Source organism: Amphiura filiformis, chromosome 19 (genome assembly GCF_039555335.1).
Source record: "Amphiura filiformis chromosome 19, Afil_fr2py, whole genome shotgun sequence".
Taxonomy (NCBI): domain Eukaryota; kingdom Metazoa; phylum Echinodermata; class Ophiuroidea; order Amphilepidida; family Amphiuridae; genus Amphiura; species Amphiura filiformis.
The window spans coordinates 15,728,407-15,751,045 of record NC_092646.1 but is presented as its reverse complement, the minus strand read 5'-3'; the positions used below and the strand labels follow the sequence as shown (position 1 = coordinate 15,751,045).

The window sequence follows — 22,639 nt, the reverse complement described above, 5'->3', positions numbered from 1 at the left end:
TCTCCCAAAATGCAAAATCTGGGTCAGTCAGGCTAGTAAAACAGGGTTTTTTGTGGCCCAATGGTATATTTAAAAAAAAGATCTAATTGTTTGCAGAATTCGCAAAATAAATGTGCATATTTGATATGTCTCAATCCAAAATTGGAATATATAGCCCCCTCTATTGAGCCAAGGCTTCACTCCCTCTCAATGAGAGGATTGTATGTAAGACGTTGCTTTATGTCTAAAAGTCTCTGAATGAGCTCAATTTCCCCAGTACATAAATAACCCGGGGGAGGGGCACGTACTTCAATATTTTTTGAACGTTGGGTGTGAGGCTCCAGACTTGAAACCCTTACCCATTTCCAAGGGCCATATAGACCCATGTTTAAGGATTTCTTTTGAAATATAGACCCATTTTCCTCAAAAAGGCAAGATTTACTCGTCATGCTGGTGGAATAGGGGATAGACCCATATCTAAGGATTTTCAAGCAAAAAATAGGGACCCACGTCCAAGGGTTTTTTTTGCAAGAGAGCAACCCATTGGAGCGGCACATACCCGTATGCCTTTTGTATGGAGTACCCCGACCCCCCCAAATAAATAAGTCATAAGATGAGTGCTTTAATGAACACTTTTAGCATGGAAACAATTAACAATAAGGACCTAGCAAAGACAAAACGTCTAACAGAAAACCTTTTATTGTTGGGTTGTATATTAAAAGGGTATAAAACATTTTAATAATTGTCCAAAAACATTTTTGAAAACCAAAATTTAACATAATTTACCATTTCTTTCTTTCCTTTCCTTCCTTTTCCCTTCTTTCTTTCTTCTTTCTTTCCTTTCTTTCATTCTTTCCTTTTCTTGCTTTCCTTCTTTCTTTCCTTCTTTCTTTTCTTGCTTTCTTTCTTTCTTTCCTTCCTTCTTTCTTTCCTTCTTTCTTTTCTTCTTTCTTTCTTTCTTTTTTAGCATGGAACAATTAACAATAAGGACCTAATAAAGACAAAACGTCTAACAGAAAACCTTTTATTGTCGTGTTGTATAAAGAGTATAAAACGTTTTAATAACATTCCAAAGACACTGAATTTTGAAAACCAAAGTTTTTAACATAGTGTTATTAAAGAGTTGATTAAATGTTTTGCAGAATTATTGTACAATAACATTTAAGTTTTTACAACATTTTTTAAAATGGTGTTGAAGGGTGTTTTCATGTAAAACATTAAAAACGCTTTCATGGCCTTTATATCCAGAAATTTAAATGTTATAACAACGTTTTGACTTTGTATGTTTTAAGAACATTTTTGTGTTTGCTGGGACTGCGACCAGTAAGTTTAGTAGTACCTGGATGATTGAATTAAATAAAGAATTTGTAGAATTTAATACAGGTTTGACTTGTATACTATGTAAATAATTTATACACAACTGATGTTTGTAAATGTTAGCTCAAATTATTAAGATTGTATTTATATGAAATAACAATAAAAGAAAATATTTTGACGCAGATTTCAGATTTTGACTTAACCCTGCAATTTTATTCATTGTCAACTTCAAAGATTCAACTTTTGTTGAATTCGTGCCCTCTATTAACAATCTTTAAATTCTGGAGACCAAAAATACACCAAGTTATTGTGAAAAATTCAACATTTTTCACACATGCATATTTTGTCCTAAACAAATTGAAGCCCAAAATATTTGGGACAGGGGTACCTTACCCATGTGAGGCACTTTTGTGTTTGATTTTTTTGTATGCATAAATCCATGATTCAATTAGTGCCCCCCCTGGTCCCCAAGTGGTGAAAATTCAACCAATTCGATTTTCAGTCAAAAATAGTCATCAGAAGCTATATATTTCGAAATGCCCTGGATGACTTGCAAAAAATAAGCTGTTGCTGCCCTATATGCGGAGGAGTTTGACAAACAAGTTGCGTAACACAAAACAAAACACTAGGCCTATATAATGTATGCATTAAGCATGATAAGTATATGCATTGAATCGATGCGAGACATAGCCCATCCATAGCTCCTATATAAATATATAACTTTTGTGGACTACAGTACATGCACAGCTGCACAGCATTACAGGAAAAAATATTAAACTTTATTGAAGGGTGGACTGATCCAACAATATTTAAAGATGGCTGACGAAGTAAAACTGACATATTTCGCAGGGCGAGGAAGAGCCGAATCAATAAGGCTATTGATGGCTGCTGCTGGATTAAAGGTAGGCGTACTAGCTCGAGATTTTTTCGCCAGCGTGAGCTGGCTATGATCTAATTCGGAGATCGTCTTTGTTTGCTAAAGAGATTACGGAGTACTAGCATTGGTTTGAATTACTTTGCGGAACTTTTTATGGTGAAAATATATAATAGACCTGTTATTGGATTTGTAAGAAAAAGAAAGTATGTTTTGCCGTTTCAACGAATGAAAACGAGTGAGAATTTCAAAAGTTATGGTTTGAAGGAAATATGACATTAAAAGTTCATGCCAGGCCTATAATAGTTTCCACAGCATATCAACGAAAGAACATTATAGAATCCTTGTTATCAGGCGTTCTTAGATTTACATTAGCAGACCTCCTGGAGATCAGCACAGCATGAGATGTGAGTGTATTGATAACATGATTAAAACCTTTATGGACGTAAAAGTCAAAGTAAAAATATCCTATATCCTTGTCATTTATGAAATAATTTATCTTAAACATCAGTTTTGTCTTTTCAACGGGAAAAATTCGATGCAATTTCAGGGCCTATTTTTGATATGGGTATAATTTATATACATGTAGGCCTATTATAATTGAACAATATCAGTCTTTATACATTTTATAATGTGCTATATTAAGTATAAATTGCGAATTAATATAAAATTAATGTGCATGTATAAGGCAAGTAGGATGGCAGTTTTAGCCAATTAACTAAAACTGCATTTCTTTTATATTAATAATGAGCTAAGGGTAGCCTAAAAGGCAGAAAAGACAAAAAGACAGAACAATTTGGAGTAATTAATTGACAGGAAGTTATAGGAGTTGTTTGGTTTGCTGTTTCTGTGTGCATGTTCTCATCATTGATGGTTTGGTGGACTGTCATGAAACATGATGGATCATAAAAAAGAGTGATCCTAAAAATGCCACCACCCAAACTTATTACAAGGCATCTTCTGCATTGAAGCTGGCTTTCCCTTTAAAGGGAATTTTTATTATCTGCTTAAATCATGATATTTTCTTACTGTATGCTATTTGGTGCTGTAGGCTTGTTCTGCGCAGGGTGATAAGTTCCCTATAAGTTAAATGTCAAGAAAAATATCCATTTTTAATAGGGCCTAGTTTGCCATAAAATTTCTATCATATCGCGAATTTAAAAAAAAAATCAAAATTATTCGATATCAGGACATTCCTCTTTATTCATAATGCAATAATTTGATGTGTCTTGCTTTCATGTCCCACAATCGAAATTGTGCAAAAGTTGATATCCGATTTAAATTTTGCATTACCATTTCTTAACATTTGCTGAGGATGCCCGCAACAATGTTCAAAATTCTGTTTTTACACGATCAGTTGTAATGGCCATTTCGTTCTACTTCCTATACATCGTCACATCTCTGTAAATGTTATCTTGCCAGGAAGTATTATTCTTAATACTCAGATACTTGGCTACAAAATAAAAGCTATTATTAATGAAAATATGATTTTTTGGTTGTTCATAATTATATGTTGGTTAAGGTGGTCACACCCCGATTATAAATTTTGTGACTAATAAGTAATTTTGCATTTTACTCAAAAATAACTTCACACTGGTAACAAAAGTTGTGTATATTATGGGGCAAGGAATCCAATTACTTCACTGAAATTTCAGTGATTCAAGACAAGTGGTTCATTATAATGTTAAGAAATGAGGTACATTCTAGCAGTGCCTCTTTTGTAATAAATAGCGTATACCGCTTGATTAAAAGGTGTAGGCCTAAATGTGTGCTCAAAATCGCCCCCCCCCCACTCTTTCGGCATACCGAAAAATGGCTTGCACAATGTTTACTTGGCCGGGTTAACTTGCCAACAAAAAACATCCCACCCCTTTTTACCTTCCATCAGGGCTCATAAATATTAACTCTCAAAAACTTAACGCGTTGTATCTACTTTGGGAAACTTTTATAACTTAGGAATGTGTTGTAAAATCTTATCTTTACTTTACTTTACAGTGGACGGAAGAACATTTGACCGATCCAGACCGTGTTACGCAAATCAGAAATGGTAGGGGAACTTCTGTTGTCCATTTTTCGCAGGGACTTTAATTGTGTTTATTTTTATTGGTATAACTTATGCCCGTACCAAACAAGTATAAGTTGAATAAATTCATTTTAACTGCGTAAAAAAATACAAAATGTTCTTAAAACGTTTATTCAAAACGTTTTAATAACATTTAAATGTCCGGTTATATATAAAAATCATGAATAGGCATATGTTTTTAAAACGTTAGGCCCTATTTTAAAATATTTTAGGCAAACGTTTTTGCAAAATATTTTGTCAACAGTTATAATATTCTGTTACAATGTTTTGCATCACATTTTCAAAAATATGTTATGAATGTTGTTAAAACGTTTTTATATTCAACCCGACATTTAAACCTTTTCTATAAAACGTGTGTAATTTGCTGGGTAGCCTATTATAGAAACAGCGTTTTTTCGGCGTTTTGAGCTATATTATTAAATGCCTTTGTGAGGCAATAATTTTGCCTTTCTGGGAGCAAACGACTGAGGTAATTTGAGAAAATTGCATAAATCTTCTGTGAGAATAAAGCAGCAAGTTTGATTAACATTAATTGCTATAGAGGTATATTACCCCCACCCGGACACTAGGCCTATTGGTCATCTAACAGTTTTTCTGATTGGTTGATAACTTGAAATGCTCATTTCAATTGCCAATTATGGCTAGGCTTTTTTGAACTACTTATGGTCAAATTTGCAGATGATCTTATTCCCTTGGTTCAAAGTTGGACACAAAATTCATTTTGGCCAATCGGCAGGTAGTTCTCATAGGGTTGAGGTTTCTGGCTACAAAATAAGCTTTTGATGCACTAAATATGAGCATTGGCAAAACAAAATGACAATTACACATAAAGTTTGGTGACCGTTTAGTCACTCTTTTTCTGCCACGTCTCAAGATTTTCCACGTTCCCGCGTGCCTTTAGTGTTGTTGTTATGTAATTGTTTAAACATAATTATGCAAAAATTCAGACCTGACTGCATTTGAATCACTGCTCCATCCAGGCAGACTTTCTTATTTGCTTATTCACACTCGCTTGATAATTTAAAAGAGTGAAAAACTCACTCTCCAGAAGAGAATTTTAAAATCACTCCTAAAAGAGTGGAAATCACTCCTAAAAGAGAGGAAATCACTCCTAAATTAAGAGTGGAAATCACTCCTAAAAGAGTGAAATCACTCCTAAAAAGAGTGGAAATCACTCTTTCAAGGTATGATATAAGGAACATACTCCAAAAAGACTATCGATCTTTATTGTTTTTTACATTAATTAGGGAACAAACCAAAAGATCGATGACGTCCTATAAACGTAACTAGTTTCGTTTCTCAGCCGACCCCTCCTTCCTTGCCAGAAACGTATAATGAAATATTGAAAATTTTGACATAATAATAATAATGACACATTCTTTAGACCGATGTTTTTGCACAAACGTAATCGAGTATTTTTACCCCCTCCCCCCTAAACTAAACTAGTTTCGTTTATAGGACGTCATCGATCTTTTCTTTTGGTTTGTTCCCTGTAACATATTATCGATATTTCGTCATCAAACATTCGTTAGAACTTTTAAGTTTAAAAACATTACTGGAAATAGAATGGGACTAGATTAAATAACGTATATGTTACATCGAATATTTTACGTCTAATACTCGGAGTCTGCATTAGTCTTCTAGTCTTCACATTATTCTTTTTCTTTCAGAGGGATTGGTTATGTTTGGGCAGTTCCGTTACTACAAATTAATGGGATGAACTTAGTCCAAGCACAAGCAATTATACGATATTTGGCCAATAAGTACGGATTTGTAGCAGACAACTTGGAAGAAAATGCAAGGTCAGTACATTTTTGAAGGTCATTTTGAGGTCATCTGCGGTCACCCATGGGTCACCTGAGGTCAAATTACTAAAACTGTCGTATGGGCATGAAACTTGGTGGACACAGTCACCGTTTAGAGCCAAAATTTTGGAAGGTCATTTCAGGGTCACCAGGGGTCATCTTAGGTCAAATTACTAAAAACTGTCGTACGGGCATGAAATTTGGTGGGTACAGTCACCAGGTAATCGTGACAGCCGAGAACCGCCAAATATGGGTAAACCCCTAGTTAATAATAACACACTGCAAAAACAGCTACCGGTAGTGTTTAGAAATCAAGGACAGATTAGTGTTTAGAAAGTTAAATGTCCAACATTTAAACACTTTTAAATTCTGAACACATTTCATATGATGTGTTTATAATGTTTATGATCCAAACATGAAAATGATTAAATGCTATAGACATTTAACTTTCTAAATAGGCCCACCAAACTGTCCTCAATTTTTAAACACTGTTTTTGCAGTGCAGTGTCGTGCTTGAACAACATTTCCAAAGGGGTCAAAATTGCAAAATCGTTCCACTGACGCAAAATAACTGGGTCACAATAAGGAGCATTTTTGGCCAAAACAGGGCGAAGGGAAGATGACATGTTGGTCACCTTTTTCCTGGTATAACGAAATGGTCAATGCAGCCAAGTCAGTGTTAACAAGCATGCAAACAAAACTTTACTATGATTATATATATAGGCCCTACACGCTTTTCGTTGGCGGCGTTTGGCTATGCTAAAAATCCAATTAGGCCGGAGTTAGCGAAGCAGAAAACTGAAAGCGAGGCCAAAGATGTAAATTACACTACTTCCATTATTATGCAACGTTAATTTTCAAAGTAATTATAAGGACTATCTAGCTGGGTCTTGGTACGTAGACCTACAATTAAGTATATTATATCTCTCTAAATTAAGTATATTATATATTCAGCATTTTGCTTTTATAGTCTGCATAATAGATTAGACTTAGAGGCTATTAGAGTTCATTTTATTTTTTCAAGAAATTAACCCTAATTAATTTATGCAGCTTAAAATTAGCAAAATGCTAAACACAATAATTATACTTCTGTTGTGCTTGTACTACATATGTACCCAGTCTCAGCTAGATAGTCCTTACTGCCGGGAGTTAACTAACTTTGCATAATTAGGAGTATAATTATGTAATTTATATCTTTGGCCTCGCTTTCAGTTTACTGCTTCGCTAACTCCGGTATTGTGGTAGTAACCGTTCCCCCACACACACCCCTACACATGTCTGTCAAAATCTATTATCGTGATTTTCTGCATCCAAGCTCTCCTTAGAAGGCAAGCAAAACCAACAACACTGCAAAAACAGCAGAGCAACACTTAATAAACACTTTAACACTTCATAAACACTTGTTTGTACAGTAAAGGTATAGGGGTGTTAATTTATAAACACCAAACACGTTTCGAAATAAAGATATTTAAAACACAAGATAGTGTTTAAAATATGTATTTTTAAACGTGTATTTGGTGTTTATAATTAACATCCTTGTACCTTCACTGTACAAACAAGTGTTTATGAAGTGTTAAAGTGTTTATTAAGTGTTGCTCTGTTGTTTTTGCAGTGAAGCCAACAAAGATTTTAGCATATTTCCCCAATTAGGGCCAACCCGCTCCTGATGGTGAAAGACTGCCAACATTCTGATAAATGTGAAAAAAGCGTTTTTGATATAGCCAAAACATATCATCTTTAAGAATACATGTACATGATCTTTGTTTGGAAAACAATCAAAGTAGTCTTGTTTGGACCAAAACACCTACATTTATTCAATTCTGCTTTCTTTTTCTTGTATAGCATGTATAGAAATAACAATTTAATGTACTTCTTTGTTACAGAAATTTAATAAAAACTGAAAATAATTTCTTTTTGTTTCCTCTAGAATTGACATGCTAGCAATGGGAGCAGGGGATTGGTTCGGTCTTGGATTTGCTGGCATACTTTTCAATCCTGTCGAAAAACGAGAAAACGTCATCAAGGGAATCCTAGAAAAATCAAAGAGCCGATATATTCCTGCTTTTGAAAAGGTAAAGTATGTTGTTGTTGTTGTGTTTTTTTTTGTGTTTTTTGTTTTTGTTTTTTTGTTTGTTTGTTTGTTTTTGGGGGGGGTCTCTGGTCTACTTCTAAATACAAAAACTAAAGCCAATTGTTTAATACTTATAAGTTATGACCATGAACATGCCGTGTACACTTTTCGTTGGATTCGACCATATACTCGGGCCTTCATTTGTAATGCTAAAATAAATTTATATTCATTTATGTTTGTTTTGGTTTTTTTAATTCTATTATACTTGGGACTGGTTGGGGAAAAGACAAACGACAGAGATGTAAGCCACGAAAAAACTCCTGTGAAATGCATGAAAATGCCCCGAAAAAGAGCCAACCGAAACAACCGAACAGGATGACAATATTCCTGAAAAATGAAATTGATGGTAAAATTACAAAAAAAATATAATCATTTATGTTCACATTTAATACAGGCTTTGAAGGAAAACGGTTCCAAAGGATACCTGGTCGGTGACACGATGACTGTAGCGGATATTATTTTGCTTGATGTAGTATTATGGGTTTGGGAACTGGACCAGACTTTGGTGAAAGAATCTACTGAACTCAAGGTATGTAGCTCTGCGCTAAGAGAGAAACGATATGTTCACATGTCATGTGAAAACTATAGATTACCTGGTCGGTGACACGATGACTGTAGCGGATATTATTTTGCTTGATGTAGTATTATGGGTTTGGGAACTGGACCAGACTTTGGTGAAAGAATCTACTGAACTCAAGGTACAGGGTGTCCCAAAAAAAGAGGCCCCTCATTGCGCCCTCTTTTTCGCCAATTTCTGAAAAGTTGATCAAATATATTTTGGTATGCAAAGAAACCTTTTATTGTTAGCTTACCAAAACAATTATTTCAATCGGCTCACAACTTTTGAAGATATGCCCTTTTAAAGACAAGTACCCGTTTTTCACTCTGTCCACGGATAGCAAACAGAGCGGTTGGGATGGGTCATGCTGTGGGGTGACCAGACCTCACACCACAATGCTTTTCGTAATTTATTCCGTTTTTAACAACAACAACTAATTTCGCACTATTCATTTTTTTTAAATAGAATCCCTACTCATTTATTTTTGACAACATTGGTCAAACATGGGCTAAAAAGTACAAATAAGGCCTAAAGCCTCACCTCTTATTAAACATCAGGGTGGGCAGCATCCTACCCACGAGGGGCATGTGCGTATTTTTGGGGAGGGACTTTGGGTGCGCCAGCCCCCCGGGTGAAGGTAGGGGGCGGCAAAAACTAAGGGGCGGCGGAAGAAGAAGGGGCGTCAAAAAAGGGCGGCTGAAGACGAAGGGGCGGCAAAAAGAATTACTAAAGAAAAAAGGGCGGAAAATTTTGAAAAAGCATAAAAAACTGTGAAAAATGGTACTATATTGCTTTTAGGGAGCTAGCGCATAAAATCCCCCCTTTTTTTTTTTTTTTTTTTTTTTGCTCTTCACTTTTTCAAACCACCGATCAACCTTTTCGGGCTGTTGAGGGAGGGGCGGCAAAATTTAATTTTCTTCAGCCCCCATCCCCCGGATAGGGGCGGCCACGGTACGCCACTGAGGGGGGACACAAGAATTCTCACAGAGGGGAAAGCTTTCCCCTAGTTATACACCGCTCGGTCTAGCAGGTTTGGCAGGTTTGAACCAGGCGTTGCGAATTCCAATAAATCTTTTTCCTTTCTTTTTTTTTCATTTTTTTTAGGCATTTTACGATAAGATGACGTCCCATCCGGGACTACAGAAATACCTTAATGGACCAGGCAGATTCCCTCCTCCAGATGATGCATACATTCAAGATGTCAAACGTGCCCTCGGTTTTTGAAGAAGACAACCAACGAAGCCTCAACGAAGTCAGCTGTTATAGATCAAAAGAAAATTAGCTAAAATATATACATAATAGAATTGTTTTTTGTAGCGAAAGCACAAAATACCTTGAGAGGATGCAATTTTTTTCGTCTTGGCTAAAATATAGAATTGGGTTTTTTTGTAGCGAAAGCACAAAATACCTTGAGATTGAGAGGATGCAATTTTTTTCGTCTTGGTGCTGATACTCAAAAACCACGTACAATCTCCTGTGACATATTTTTGTTTTGATAAAATATGTAATAACGGATGACGAAGTTTGTAAAACGCATCGCTTTAGTAAGAGATATCGCTTCCAAAAAAATTCAAGTTTGCTTCTTTCTTTTGATATATTTGTATAGGTTATTTGCAAAGTTTCCTTTTTTCTAATAAATAAGATCTCCACTATTAAGTATTATTATTGCCAAGTTTGGCGAATATTATTTTGGTAGCTATGTTACGATGTTATGAATAAAAAAAAAAAGTAGGGTACTACATGCTGTTGTAGACATATATAGCCTATACCTTTTCGTTTCGCCCTTGATTAATTTACACTTAAAGAATAGCGTCTCATTGAGGGATACATTAGTCAGCAAAATAAATTTCCATTTGGACATCCTTAGATGAAATCAAACCTAAGAGCCGTATATTAACTAGATTTTGATTCGATAATATGCAGTTTTTACAAAACTTCTTCCAAATTTCGAAAATATAGTTGATTCCTTTCATCATTTCCTTTCCACACAGTTAATCTACACTTTTATATATTTGCCTTCAGCAGTAGATGTGGGCATTGATAAACTACTACAATTATCAGCAGTAGATGTGAGCCATTGATTGATATCAGCAGTAGATGTGGGCTTTGATAAACTACCTGATATCAGCAGATATGCATGGGCATTGATAACCTGCCTGATATCAGCAGTTAATGTTTACTCAATGAATTGATGCGGAGGCCTATTTCCGTGGACTACAGCCAACAAACTGAATATTTCAGGAAAAGTATTGAAGGGTGTTCACTGCATGCACCAACTAAATGACTCACATTATTTGCCAAGTTTCGTGGGCTTGGCACAAACAATCCTCGCTCTGCATTCAGCAAAACTTTGTTCACTGCCATAACTTCGCTGCTATGCGTAGGTGTTGGACAAAATAGCTTTGTATAACGTAAAACACTATGTAAGCATTAAGTTGAAGTTCAAACAACTTAAGGTGGAATATGAGGATATTCCGGGAAATTTAATAGAAAATGCTCTGAGCATGTTTGAAATATGCCAATATATTAATTGAATAGGGCATAGAGCACTTAATATGCCTTTTGTTCGAAGCAAATGGAACATAGAGTTTAAAACACATCAACTTATATTTTCTATGTATCTTATTGTTTTTATCATTAATCAATAATCAATTTAGTTTGAACTAAAATGACTGGAAAGGTTCATTACTATGCATTTTTTGCCAATATTTTGCTTTAAAAATCCATGCATAAATGTATAGGAGTTGGTGTAATGGGTGTAATGGGGCCATGACAAGACCTCTGTCACTAGAAAATCCACCAGCCGCTGTGCGTTTCGCTGACTAGCCGCTTCGCGAGGCGAGGAACTGGAACTATTATATGGCCTTTACTTTAAGGGTTTTTTATTTTGCCTTGAAACTTGGTCAACGTGTTTCTAATAAAATTATGTTCTAATCTAATGTATTATATTGTCTAGCCGCCCTCTAATTTGCATACTTGCAAATTTAATGAGCTAATTTGCATAACTGTTAATTAATTATGCAAATATACAAATAAGAGGGCAGCTAGACTATGTAGGCCTATGTCTATTACAAAACATATTAGAAACGTACCCTGAACATTTATGCATGGATTTTTAGCAAAATATTGGCAAAAGTTAGTTATTACTTTGCCAATCATTTTAACTAAATTACTGATAAAAACAGTAAGATACAAAGAAAATATGAATTTATAGGCCCATATTATGAAAACGGTATGTTCGATTTGCTTCAAAGAAAATGCATAATTGATCAGTGTTCTGTTAAAAAGAAGTTCAGATCATTTCCTTATTTCTATAAATACCCTCATATTCCACCTTAACCAAATATGAATAGAAACGAGACGTTATAGCTCCTACCTATCGAGGCGTAGGGCCTACATATGATCCGAACATAATACATGAAAACTATTGAAATGGGCAAAGAAAGGTGAACCAACATGGCTGACGAAGTAAAACTGACATATTTCGCAGGGCGAGGAAGAGCCGAATCAATAAGGCTATTGATGGCTGCTGCTGGATTGAAGGTAGGCGTAGTCTATTTCTGAGTCTTTTCCACGCAATGTACAAGTTCTGGACTTTTGGGATGAGCCGTAATCTTTTGACGGTACCATCCCGCTATCTCTAAGGACCCCTATCTCTAAGGTTCGCTATCACTAACGTGTAAAGTCTATGGAGATCCGAATCCCGCTATTTCTAATAGAGAAAAGGGTTCGCTATACCTAAAAAAGTCCGCTACTTCTAAGGTTAGATATCGCTAATTCGGAATAAGGTTCGCTAGTTCTAAGGTTCGATATCACTAATTTTAAATAAGGTTCGCTATCACGAATTTAAAATAAGGTTCGCTATCACTAATTTTGAAAAAGGTCCGCTATCACTAATTTATTGAAGGTTCGCTATCTCTATAAGGTTCGCTATCACTAATTGCAATAAAGGTCCGCTATACCTAAGGTTCGATATCACTAATTTTGTTTAAGGTTCGCTATCCCTATTTAATTAAGGTTCGCTATCTCTAAGGTTCGCTATCACTAATTTCGATTAAGGTTCGCTATACACTGCAAAAACAAGTGTTAATAGATTAACACTATTTGAGCAACACTTTTTAAACATGTTAAACCGTTAATATATTAACATTTATGTTAAAATATTAACAATTGTGTGACAAAATATAAACACAAATGTTAATATTTGAACACATTAACGTGCTTAAAAAGTAACACTTAATATATTAACACTTGTTTTTGGAAAGTGGTGTTAACGTGTTAAAGCATTTAAAAAATGAACATCCTCATTTAATCATTAGTGTTAATGTGTTAATAAAAGTGTAAAAGTGTTAATATTTTAACACATAATTGTTAATATTTTAACACAAATGTTAATATTTTAACACATTTAACAGTTTAATATGTTTAAAAAGTGTTGCTCAAATAGTGTTAATGTATATATTAACACTTGTTTTTGCAGATACTTAAGGTTCGTTATCACTAATCTTAAATAAGGTCCACTATCTCTAATTTTAATCAAGGTCCGCTATCTCCAATTCAAATAAGGCCCGCTATCTCTAATTTTAAATAAGGAGCGCTATAGCGAACCTTATTTAAATTAGAGATAGCGAACCTTATTTAAAATTAGAGATAGCGAACCTTATTTGAAATTAGTGATAGCGAGCCTTTGAGATAGCGAGCCTTAGAGATAGCGAACCTTAGAGATAGCGGACCTTATTTAAAATTAGAGATAGCGAACCTTAGAGATACCGGGATTGTTAAAATTAGAGATAGCGGACCTTATTTTAAATTAGTGATAGCGAACCTAAGAGATAGCGAACCTTCAATAAATTAGTGATAGCGGACCTTATTTAAAATTAGAGATAGCGAACCTTATTTAAAATTAGTGATATCGAACCTTAGAAATACGGAATCTTATTAAAAATTAGTGATATCGAACCTTAGGTATAGTGGTCCTTTTTCGTAATTAGTGATAACGAACCTTAGGGATAGCGAACCTTAGAGATAGCGGTCCTTACATGCCTTACGGCGACTGACGAGTATAAAGGTAATTCATAATTGCCATACACGGGGCCGTGCAAAACAATATCACAAATGCCAGCTAATAACCCTGAAAACATAATAATGACATTTATTGGTAGCTATGTAGCTGTAGTATGAATAATAACAATACGTTCTGCAAACTCTTGTTACCGCACAGTGTAAGAATAACGTCTCATTTAAAGGGAAACACAGTTATTTTTGCCTGATATCAGCAGTAGATGTGAGCATTGATAAACTACCTGATATCAGCAGTAGATGTGAGCATTGATAAACTACCCGATATCAGCAGTAGATATTAGCATTGATAAACTACCTGATATCAGCAGTAGATGTTAGCATTGACAAACTACCTGATATCAGCAGTAGATGTTAGCATTGATAAACTACCCGATATCAGCAGTAGATGTTATAGCATTGTTAAACTACCCGATATCAGCAGTAGATGTTAGCATTGATAAACTACCTGATATCAGCAGTAGATGTGAGGCATTGATAAACTGCCTGATATCAGCAGTAGATGTTAGCATTGATAAACTAAAGGATATCAGTAGTAGATGTTAGCATTGATAAACTACCTGATATCAACGGTATAGATGTTAGCTAACTACTTGATATCAGCAGTAGATGTTAGCATTGATAAAGTACCTGATATCAGCAGTAGATGTTAGCATTAATAAACTAGCTGATATCAGCAGTAGATGTTGATAAAGTACCTGATATCAGCAGTAGATGTTAGCATTAATAAACTAGCTGATATCAGCAGTAGATGTGAGGCATTGATAAACTGCCTGATATCAGCAGTAGATGTGAGCATTGATAAACTACCTGATATCAGCAGTAGATGTGAGCATTGATAAACTACCTGATATCAGCAATAGATATGAGCATTGATAAACTACCTGATACCAGCAGTAGATGTGGGCATTGATAAACTACCTGATATCAGCAGTAGATGTGAGCATTGATAAACTACCTGATATCAGCAGTAGATGTGAGCATTGATAAACTACCTGATATCAGCAGTAGATGTGAGCATTGATATACTACCTGATATCAGCAGTAGATGTGAGCATTGATAAACTACCTGATATCAGCAGTAGATGTGAGCATAAATAACCTAGCTGATATCAGCAGTAGATGTGGGTATTGATAAGCTACCTGATATCAGCAATGGATGTGGGCATTGATAAACTACCTGATACCAGCAGTAGATGTGGGCATTGATAAGTTACCTGATATCAGCAGTAGATGTGGGCATTGATAAACTACCTGCTATCGGCACTAGATGTGGGTCCCGGATGTGGGTATTAATAAACTACTTGATACCAGCAGTAGATATCGGGCATTGATAAATACCTGATATGCAGCAAATAGATGGACATTGATAAACTACATCAGCAGTAGATGAGGGTGAGATGGCAGAGCGGTTAAGGCGTTGCGCTGTCGGCCGGGAGAATACGATCGATGAGGGTTTAAGCCTTGGGTTTGCCTTAGGTGAGAATTCTCTTTCCTCTCCTAAAATTTTCCTAAAGGTCGGAAATCCTGCAATTGTGTTTATTTACGCCACAGAAAAAAATGCAGAATTCTTCTTATACACTGTTTAGGCAGTATAAGTCGCGTGTCACACTGTGTACGTTAAAGTCTCATCATGCAGGGCTATTCGTAAAGAGAAAGGGGCCCTGATACCGATACCTGTACTCCACCCTCTAGGTTTACGAGGACAAGCTGTTTACCCAGAAATCCAGTAGAACTAGTACTTGATGTGGGCATTTACATACCAGCAGTACACATGTGGGTATTGATAAATTACCTAATATCTTCAGTACATTAATTTGAATTCAGCACAAAGATAGTGGCAGTTTTACATACTACAGTACTTGCGTAATTTATATCATTGGCTAAACGGTTATTATAAACTGCAACTTTTAGATTTGGGTATTTTTTCTTTACAAACACTACTGTGTTGTTAATATTGGACGACACTACGCGACATTAGTCGAATAGGGCATCAAAATGCGCGTAATATAAATAGACTACTCTTCTTCCTATATTAAAATATTGTGAATATGATTAATAGTTCCGAAGCTATAGGTGTATTTATAACAGCTGCGTTCATTTTTATAAAGGTTTCTACTGTCTGTTCAATTAGCTTAGATTTTTGTATTTTTAAGATATTTGGAAAAAAAATTAAAAAATGTGGACAAAGTCATCAAAGAAAAGTGTTAGCACGTGCACAGCCTTAGACACAACGTGATTTATACATTTCAAATTCCAAAGTTCAATTTGAAACCCCGTTTATTTTAAATTTTGGTCTTTTCCCGCGATATTTTTTATAAAAAGCCGTAGAACGTCGGGTACGTAGGTTTGAACATCCAGTGTTCAACAGTGGAACAAACCTAGAACACCACCTTGAACACTGCCGTTCATATTTGGAACACCACCTTGAACGCTGTTTTTCATATTGGAACACCAGTATTCAATGGTGGAACATATTAATTATTATGGTGTTCAAGAACTGTTACAAAAAACGGTGTTTAAATGGTATTCATTTTAACATCAGGCGTCCAAAAAAATTAGAGTGTATGCATTAAACCATGTAGATGTCAAAGAACAGGGATAAAGACATGTATCGTAATATTCATATCATGCTGATCACTCGCACCTGTAAGGTTATCTTCGAAAAGAGTGGAATGATATGACACATGCGGTTAGTGCAACCTGCTTGTAGTGCAGGGCGATATATTCAAAAATTATATTCATCTATTGCTATATATATGCTAGTTGTTAATCCGATTATTACGCCACTTCTACGGTCGGTGTATAGGCGAATTAGCTCCTGACCATGGAGTCCTGACTTCCGTGGAGCACATTATACAAACCGAGCATTGCAAGGGTTCAAAGTCCATAGGCCTGTAATACATGTAGAGGTCCATATAAACTTGGACATTGCGAGGCAGGGTGATCATTGCATGCACACATAGTAAGATGGCTGACGAAATAAAACTAACATATTTCGCAGGGAGAGGAGTAGCAGAATCAATAAGGCTATTGATGGCTGCTGCTGGATTGAAGGTAGGCGTAGGTCTCTATGTACATTTTTCCCCCGAGTCTTTTCCAAGTTCTGGACCTCTATTCTTCGTAGAAGCACGTACAGGATTAGTTACCATAGCAATGGGTGACCAGTATTTTGTGTGTTAAAGTCGCCCCCCCCCCCTTCGACCTGTTAAAATTGCTTGCCCAAATTTGGCTTTCCATACCCCCCCCCCCCCATCTTATAATTATTGTACAGCCTCTATACCCTCAAACAGAGTTATCATAATTGACAAATCTTTTGGAAACTTTTATAACTTATTATTAAATCTTTATATACAGTGGACAGAAGAACATTTGAACGACCCAGACCGTGTTGCACAAATCAGAAATGGTGGGTACCATTCTTTGCATTTTGCTTAGGGACCTCCTTTTATTTTACTTTTTGGTTGTTATTAAAATACTTGTGTTGTTTTGTAAATTAGTAGTAATTCGTTTTGTAAATTAGAATAATTTTATTATAATATTGCACAGACAATGTACCTCACATTTTGCTGCACTGACATTGAAGGGGCTATCTTGCTATACAAAATTATATAGAGAAACTTTTAATACATAAACATGTCTAAATTCAATGTAGAAGCTAACCCCATTCCGACACTTTGTTTTAGTCTCAAGTTCCTTTTATTTTTTATATTGGTCTTAAATTGTCTTTCTTATTTTCAGAGGGATTGGTTATGTTTGGGCAATTCCCGTTACTGCAGATTAATGGGTTGAACTTAGTCCAATCACAAGCAATTATACGATATTTGGCCAAAAAGTACGGATTTGTAAGGGACAACTTGGAAGACAATACAAGGTACGCAGTTTAAGTCGTGTCCAGACGGAGGTCAAAAATTTGAGGTGTCGGAACGAGGGGTAATTCAGGGGTTTGGCCAGATTATGACCGTGTGGGCACACTTAGGGTATCAGACCTCCACAAATTCGAGGTGTCGATCCCCGGGGTCGAACCATAAGGGTTTTCTGTTAACACTCCAAGTTTACTCAACTTGGGATTTTCGTTTCATGGAGGTGTCGTTCCACCAAATTCAGCATGTCCCAATAAAAAAATTGTTGTTCGTTGCTAAGGAGATGACTGCCTGCGGGAAGGAGATACAGTCTTATAAGAGTCCGAACCAACAAGAGTCGTTATCAAGCATAATTCTTACCCTAACCCAAAACTTCATCCTAATCCTTTTTGTGTTTTTATTTATTCTCTCTGTTTGTTTTTGATGTTATTCATGTATAGGCATCCCTTCAATTTATTGCTTGTCAATATTGGGTTTAGCATGGCGTTTCGCCGAATGTTATAAATAAATAAATAATAACCGTATTCTAAACACAACACAAAATAAAATCCGCATTAACCCGCAGGCCTATATATACACCACACCCTGATCATCTTAGGGAACAAACCAAAAGATCGATGACGTCCTATAAACGAAACTAGTTTCGTTTAGGGGGAAGGGGGTAAAAATACTCGATTACGTTTGTACAAAAACATCGGTCTGAAGAATGTGTCATTATTATTATTATGTCAACATTTTCAACATTTCTTTATTACGTTTCTGGCTGGGAGGGAGGGGGTCGGCTGAGAAACGAAACTAGTTACGTTTATAGGACATCATCGATCTTTTGGTTTGTTCCCTTAGGCTATGACAATTTGATTGATGTCTAAATCCGGGGTCTAAACCCTAGCTGACTCTAATCCTAACTCTGATGCTATTCCTAGCCTAACTCTTGTTTGGACCATATTAATATTTGAACTTTTTATAATCTAATCAACTGGACTTACTATTTGTAAGTGGGAAATGTCCGTGTCCAATCCTGAACGCATCATCAGCCGTACTGATCTTCTGGTGGCAAAAGTTTTCCATTCTGCCTTTTTTCCGTGGTAGTGTTTCTGAGCTACAGATATTTTTTTTTATTGAAAATATTAAAATGTCTGGTTTCCTTTTGTTTCCTTTAGAGTCGACATGCTCGCAATGGGAGCAACGGATTGGTACTCCCTTGGATTTCCTGGTATAAATTGGTATCCCGAGGAAAAACGAGAAGATTTCATCAAAGGAATCATGGACAAATCAAAGAGCCGATATATTCCTGCTTTTGAAAAGGTAAATATTTGGGAGTTTTTGACAAGCTTTCTATGACAAATCTGCTATTATGTAGAGGTCATTAATTTTGCACCCGAAGGCTATATAATCGTCCAGTCATTTTTTCACATGTTCCTGCCAATGTTTAGAAAGATTACACAGAATTCGAAAAGACCTCACTACTTTTAAAGGATATATTGCTCGGACAACATCATATCATTGGCAAGGTAATTATGAGGACAATGAAAATGACTCCTTTTTTGAGAAAATAAGACGTTTAAAATTGATATTCCGCAAAAACCAACTTAAGCGATGAGTTCCTTCGAACGAGACAGATTTGGCCTATGAGATGTGCCTGCTTTAAGAGAAGGGACTATAAACATTCCCAATGCACAGAACGTATACTGCTGTTGTTGTTGTCAGAAAAAAACCTCTGAATTAAGTATTACAAATTTAATGGTTTTTAAACATAGGGATAAAACCAGCCGCTTCTTTTTTTATATATATTAGTAAATAATGTGATATTACCATTCATGTGTATATAGGCCTATATCAATATCATGAGAAATATTTGGACTAAAAAATAAAACAAATATTTTGAGCTTAGAATTTCAGCGTGATCAATCTCAGACTAGTATATAAACCGTGTATATAAACCGTGTTAAGTCCACAAACTCATGTATCTGATTTCCTTGTGCGATATTGCAATACTATAGGTATTATAGTTTCAGTTGGATGAAATATTACAAAGCAAACGCATAGTAACAATACTGTGCGAGGCTTTGTTTCCCAAATGAGAACAATAGTCTGCATATTGTTATGCAGCATTGTTATGGTATAATAATAGTACAACTCATTTGTTGCTAATGTCAAACTTGTCAAAGTGATTGTGATTGTATCACACAAGTAAATGAGAGCATGATAATGTCCGCTAATTCATTTACTTACATCATCAGCCCGCTGCCTTGAAAATTAATTTCGCTTCAAACGGGGGAAGAACACGTACGAGCCCGAACTTTACCCACACAATTTCTCTTTTTTCAGGAGAAATACACATAAAAAATTGCAACGAGTGTCAACTTGTAATGTAATAATTATTCTCTTCGAATGGAGATAAACTTGTTTTTGAAATAGATCTGCCCTTTAATTAGACTATGTGTATTATAGCAGTAACTAGTAAGACAACCAATAAGCATGTATAAATGGTATATGGGATGACTCTAACAAGCTTGGACCCTCGGGTCTTGGAAGGTCCTATCAGAAGGGCACTAAATTGTGCCTAAATTATTCCTACCACTTTACCGAGCTCCACGCCGGCAAATGTCTTGACTATTTTTAATGTTTTCAATAATCTAAATACAGGCTTTGAAAGACAACGGTTCCAAAGGATACCTGGTTGGTGACACGATGACTGTGGCCGATATTATTTTGCTTGATGTAATATTATGGGTTTGGGAACTGGACGAGACTTTGGTGAAAGAATCCACTGAACTCAAGGTATACAACTCAGATTTATAGATAAGATATGTTCACATGTCATATGAAAAATACAAATAAACATAAGTCGAAGCTTTTAACGTGCTGCGCTATCGATAGCTCCGTAGACACTAGACATAGGGGTACGGCAATCACATTCTGTATGAGCAAAAAAGGAATTATAAAATATATTACACCTATAGGCCTATTATAATGATTATATACGTAATATACACTCTCAACAAAAGGGTGCTGATTCTTCAGCTGTATTCATGTGATTCATGTGAGAACCTGTAAAGGTTAGAAGAACCATTAACGGATCTCCAAAGGGTCTTTAGAACACCCATTGGCTCTATAATGAACCTTTTTGGGTTCTTGAACATAAAAAGAACCCCTGCGGGATAACCACCTGAGGGTGCTCCCTGCGGAACAAAAAGGTTCTCTAAGTTTTACTTTGGCCAAGAGTGTATGTTCTATTTTTCACAATTGGGACGCACCGAACACCTTCAACATGTTCAAGGGGCTCAGTCTAACTAGTTTTGAAGATTTTAACGGAGCCATGTGATAAATCTTAAGGTTTTAATAGCGCATTATGAACTGAAAATAAAGAATATTTAGATTAAAGGTTTTCATTTTTTGCAGGCATTTTACGACAAGATGACGTCTCAACCAGGACTTAAGGAGTACCTTAATGGACCAGGAAGATTCCCTCAGCCAGATGATAAATACATTCAAGATGTCAAACGTGCCCTCAGTTGGTAGATGCCTCAATTACCATATCGTGATGTCTTAAATGAGGCATCTACCCCTCAGTTTTTGAAGAAGAGTTCTCATAATTATCATGATGATTATAGACAACAAAGCCAGCTATAATAGATGAAAAGGAAATAAGTGTAAACATTTTATACACTTGTTTTTGTAGCGAAAGCACAAAGAAACTTGAGAGGGTGCGATTTTTTGCGTATTGGTGGTGATACATCATTCTCCCGTGACCTCTCAAATAATAGTCTTTTAATCAAGTACTCTACTTTTGGTTTTTTTGACACACATTGCTTTTGTAAAAAAAAATATATCGCTTCCAAAAATATTCAAGTTTGCTGCTTTCTTTTGATATAAATAGGTTATTTGCAAAGTACCTTTTTGTCTAATGAATATCATCTCCAACTATTATTATTGCCAAGTTTGGTATTGATTATTTATTGGTGGTAGCTATGTAGGTGTAGTATGAATAATAACAATAACAAACTGTACCTGCACGTTTCGCCTTCTTATTACTTCACAGTGTAAGAATAATGTCTCATTCAAAGGGATACATAGTCATTTTGCCTGATATCAGCAGTAGATGTGAGCATTGATAAACTAACTGATATCAGCAGTAGATGTGAGCATTGATAAACTACCTGATATCAGCAGTAGATATGAGCATTGATAAACTACCTGGTATCAGCAGTAGATATGAGCATTGATAAACTACCTGATATCAGCAGTAGATATGAGCATTGATAAACTACCTGATATCAGCAGTAGATGGTAGCACTGATTGATAAACTACCTGATTATAGTGATATCAGCAGTAGATATGAGCATTGATAAACTACCTGATATCAGCAGTAGATGTTATCATTGATAAACTACCTGGTATCAGCAGTAGATGTTATCATTGATAAACTACCTGATATCAGCAGTAGATGTTATCATTGATAAACTACCTGGTATCAGCAGTAGATGTTATCATTGATAAACTACCTGATATCAGCAGTAGATATGAGCATTGATAAACTACCTGCCTGATATCAGCAGTAGATGTGAGCATTGATAAACTACCTGGTATCAGCAGTAGATGTTAGCATTGATAAACTACCTGATATCAGCAGCAGATGTGGGCATTGATAAACTGATATCAGCAGTAGATGTGAGCATTAGTAAACTACCGGATATCAGTAGTTGATGTGGGCATTGATGAACTACCTGATACCAGCAGTAGACATGGGCATTGATAAACTACCTGAAATCAGTAGATGTGGGCATTGATAAACTACTTGGTATCAGCAGTAGATGTTAGAATTGATAAACTGATATCAGTAGTAGATGTGAGCATTAGTAAACTACCGGATATCAGTAGTTGATGTGGGCATTGATGAACTATCTGATACCAGCAGTAGACATGGGCATTTATAAACTATCAGATA

General features: G+C 35.7%; 1 protein-coding gene across 3 annotated transcripts; it reads left to right on the top strand.

Moving 5' to 3' along the window:
• Positions 1–1,983: 1,983 nt before the first annotated feature.
• Positions 1,984–21,973, top strand: LOC140140972 (glutathione S-transferase A4-like). 3 transcript variants are annotated; one of them, XM_072162742.1, is made up of 6 exons: positions 1,984–2,198; positions 4,166–4,217; positions 17,569–17,701; positions 18,851–18,995; positions 20,337–20,471; positions 21,093–21,973. In XM_072162742.1, exons 1-6 carry the CDS (start codon positions 2,112–2,114, stop codon positions 21,210–21,212), a joined length of 672 nt encoding a protein of 223 aa, XP_072018843.1. In that variant the 5' UTR covers positions 1,984–2,111; the 3' UTR covers positions 21,213–21,973. The 3 variants fall into 3 exon arrangements, with proteins under 3 accessions (XP_072018843.1, XP_072018845.1, XP_072018844.1); XM_072162744.1 differs by lacking the exons at positions 1,984–2,198; positions 4,166–4,217 and adding exons at positions 12,174–12,291; positions 17,185–17,236; XM_072162743.1 differs by lacking the exons at positions 1,984–2,198; positions 4,166–4,217 and adding exons at positions 16,776–16,884; positions 17,185–17,236.
• The last annotated feature ends 666 nt before the right edge of the window (positions 21,974–22,639 follow it).

Coding starts and splice junctions, on each gene's coding strand:
- LOC140140972 (XM_072162742.1), top strand. CDS start 2,112: ATGGCTGACGAAGTAAAACTGACATATTTCGCAGGGCGAGGAAGAGCC. Junction 4,218..17,568: donor TGTTACGCAAATCAGAAATG/GTAGGGGAACTT, acceptor TCTTATTTTCAG/AGGGATTGGTTATGTTTGGG. Junction 20,472..21,092: donor AAGAATCCACTGAACTCAAG/GTATACAACTCA, acceptor CATTTTTTGCAG/GCATTTTACGACAAGATGAC.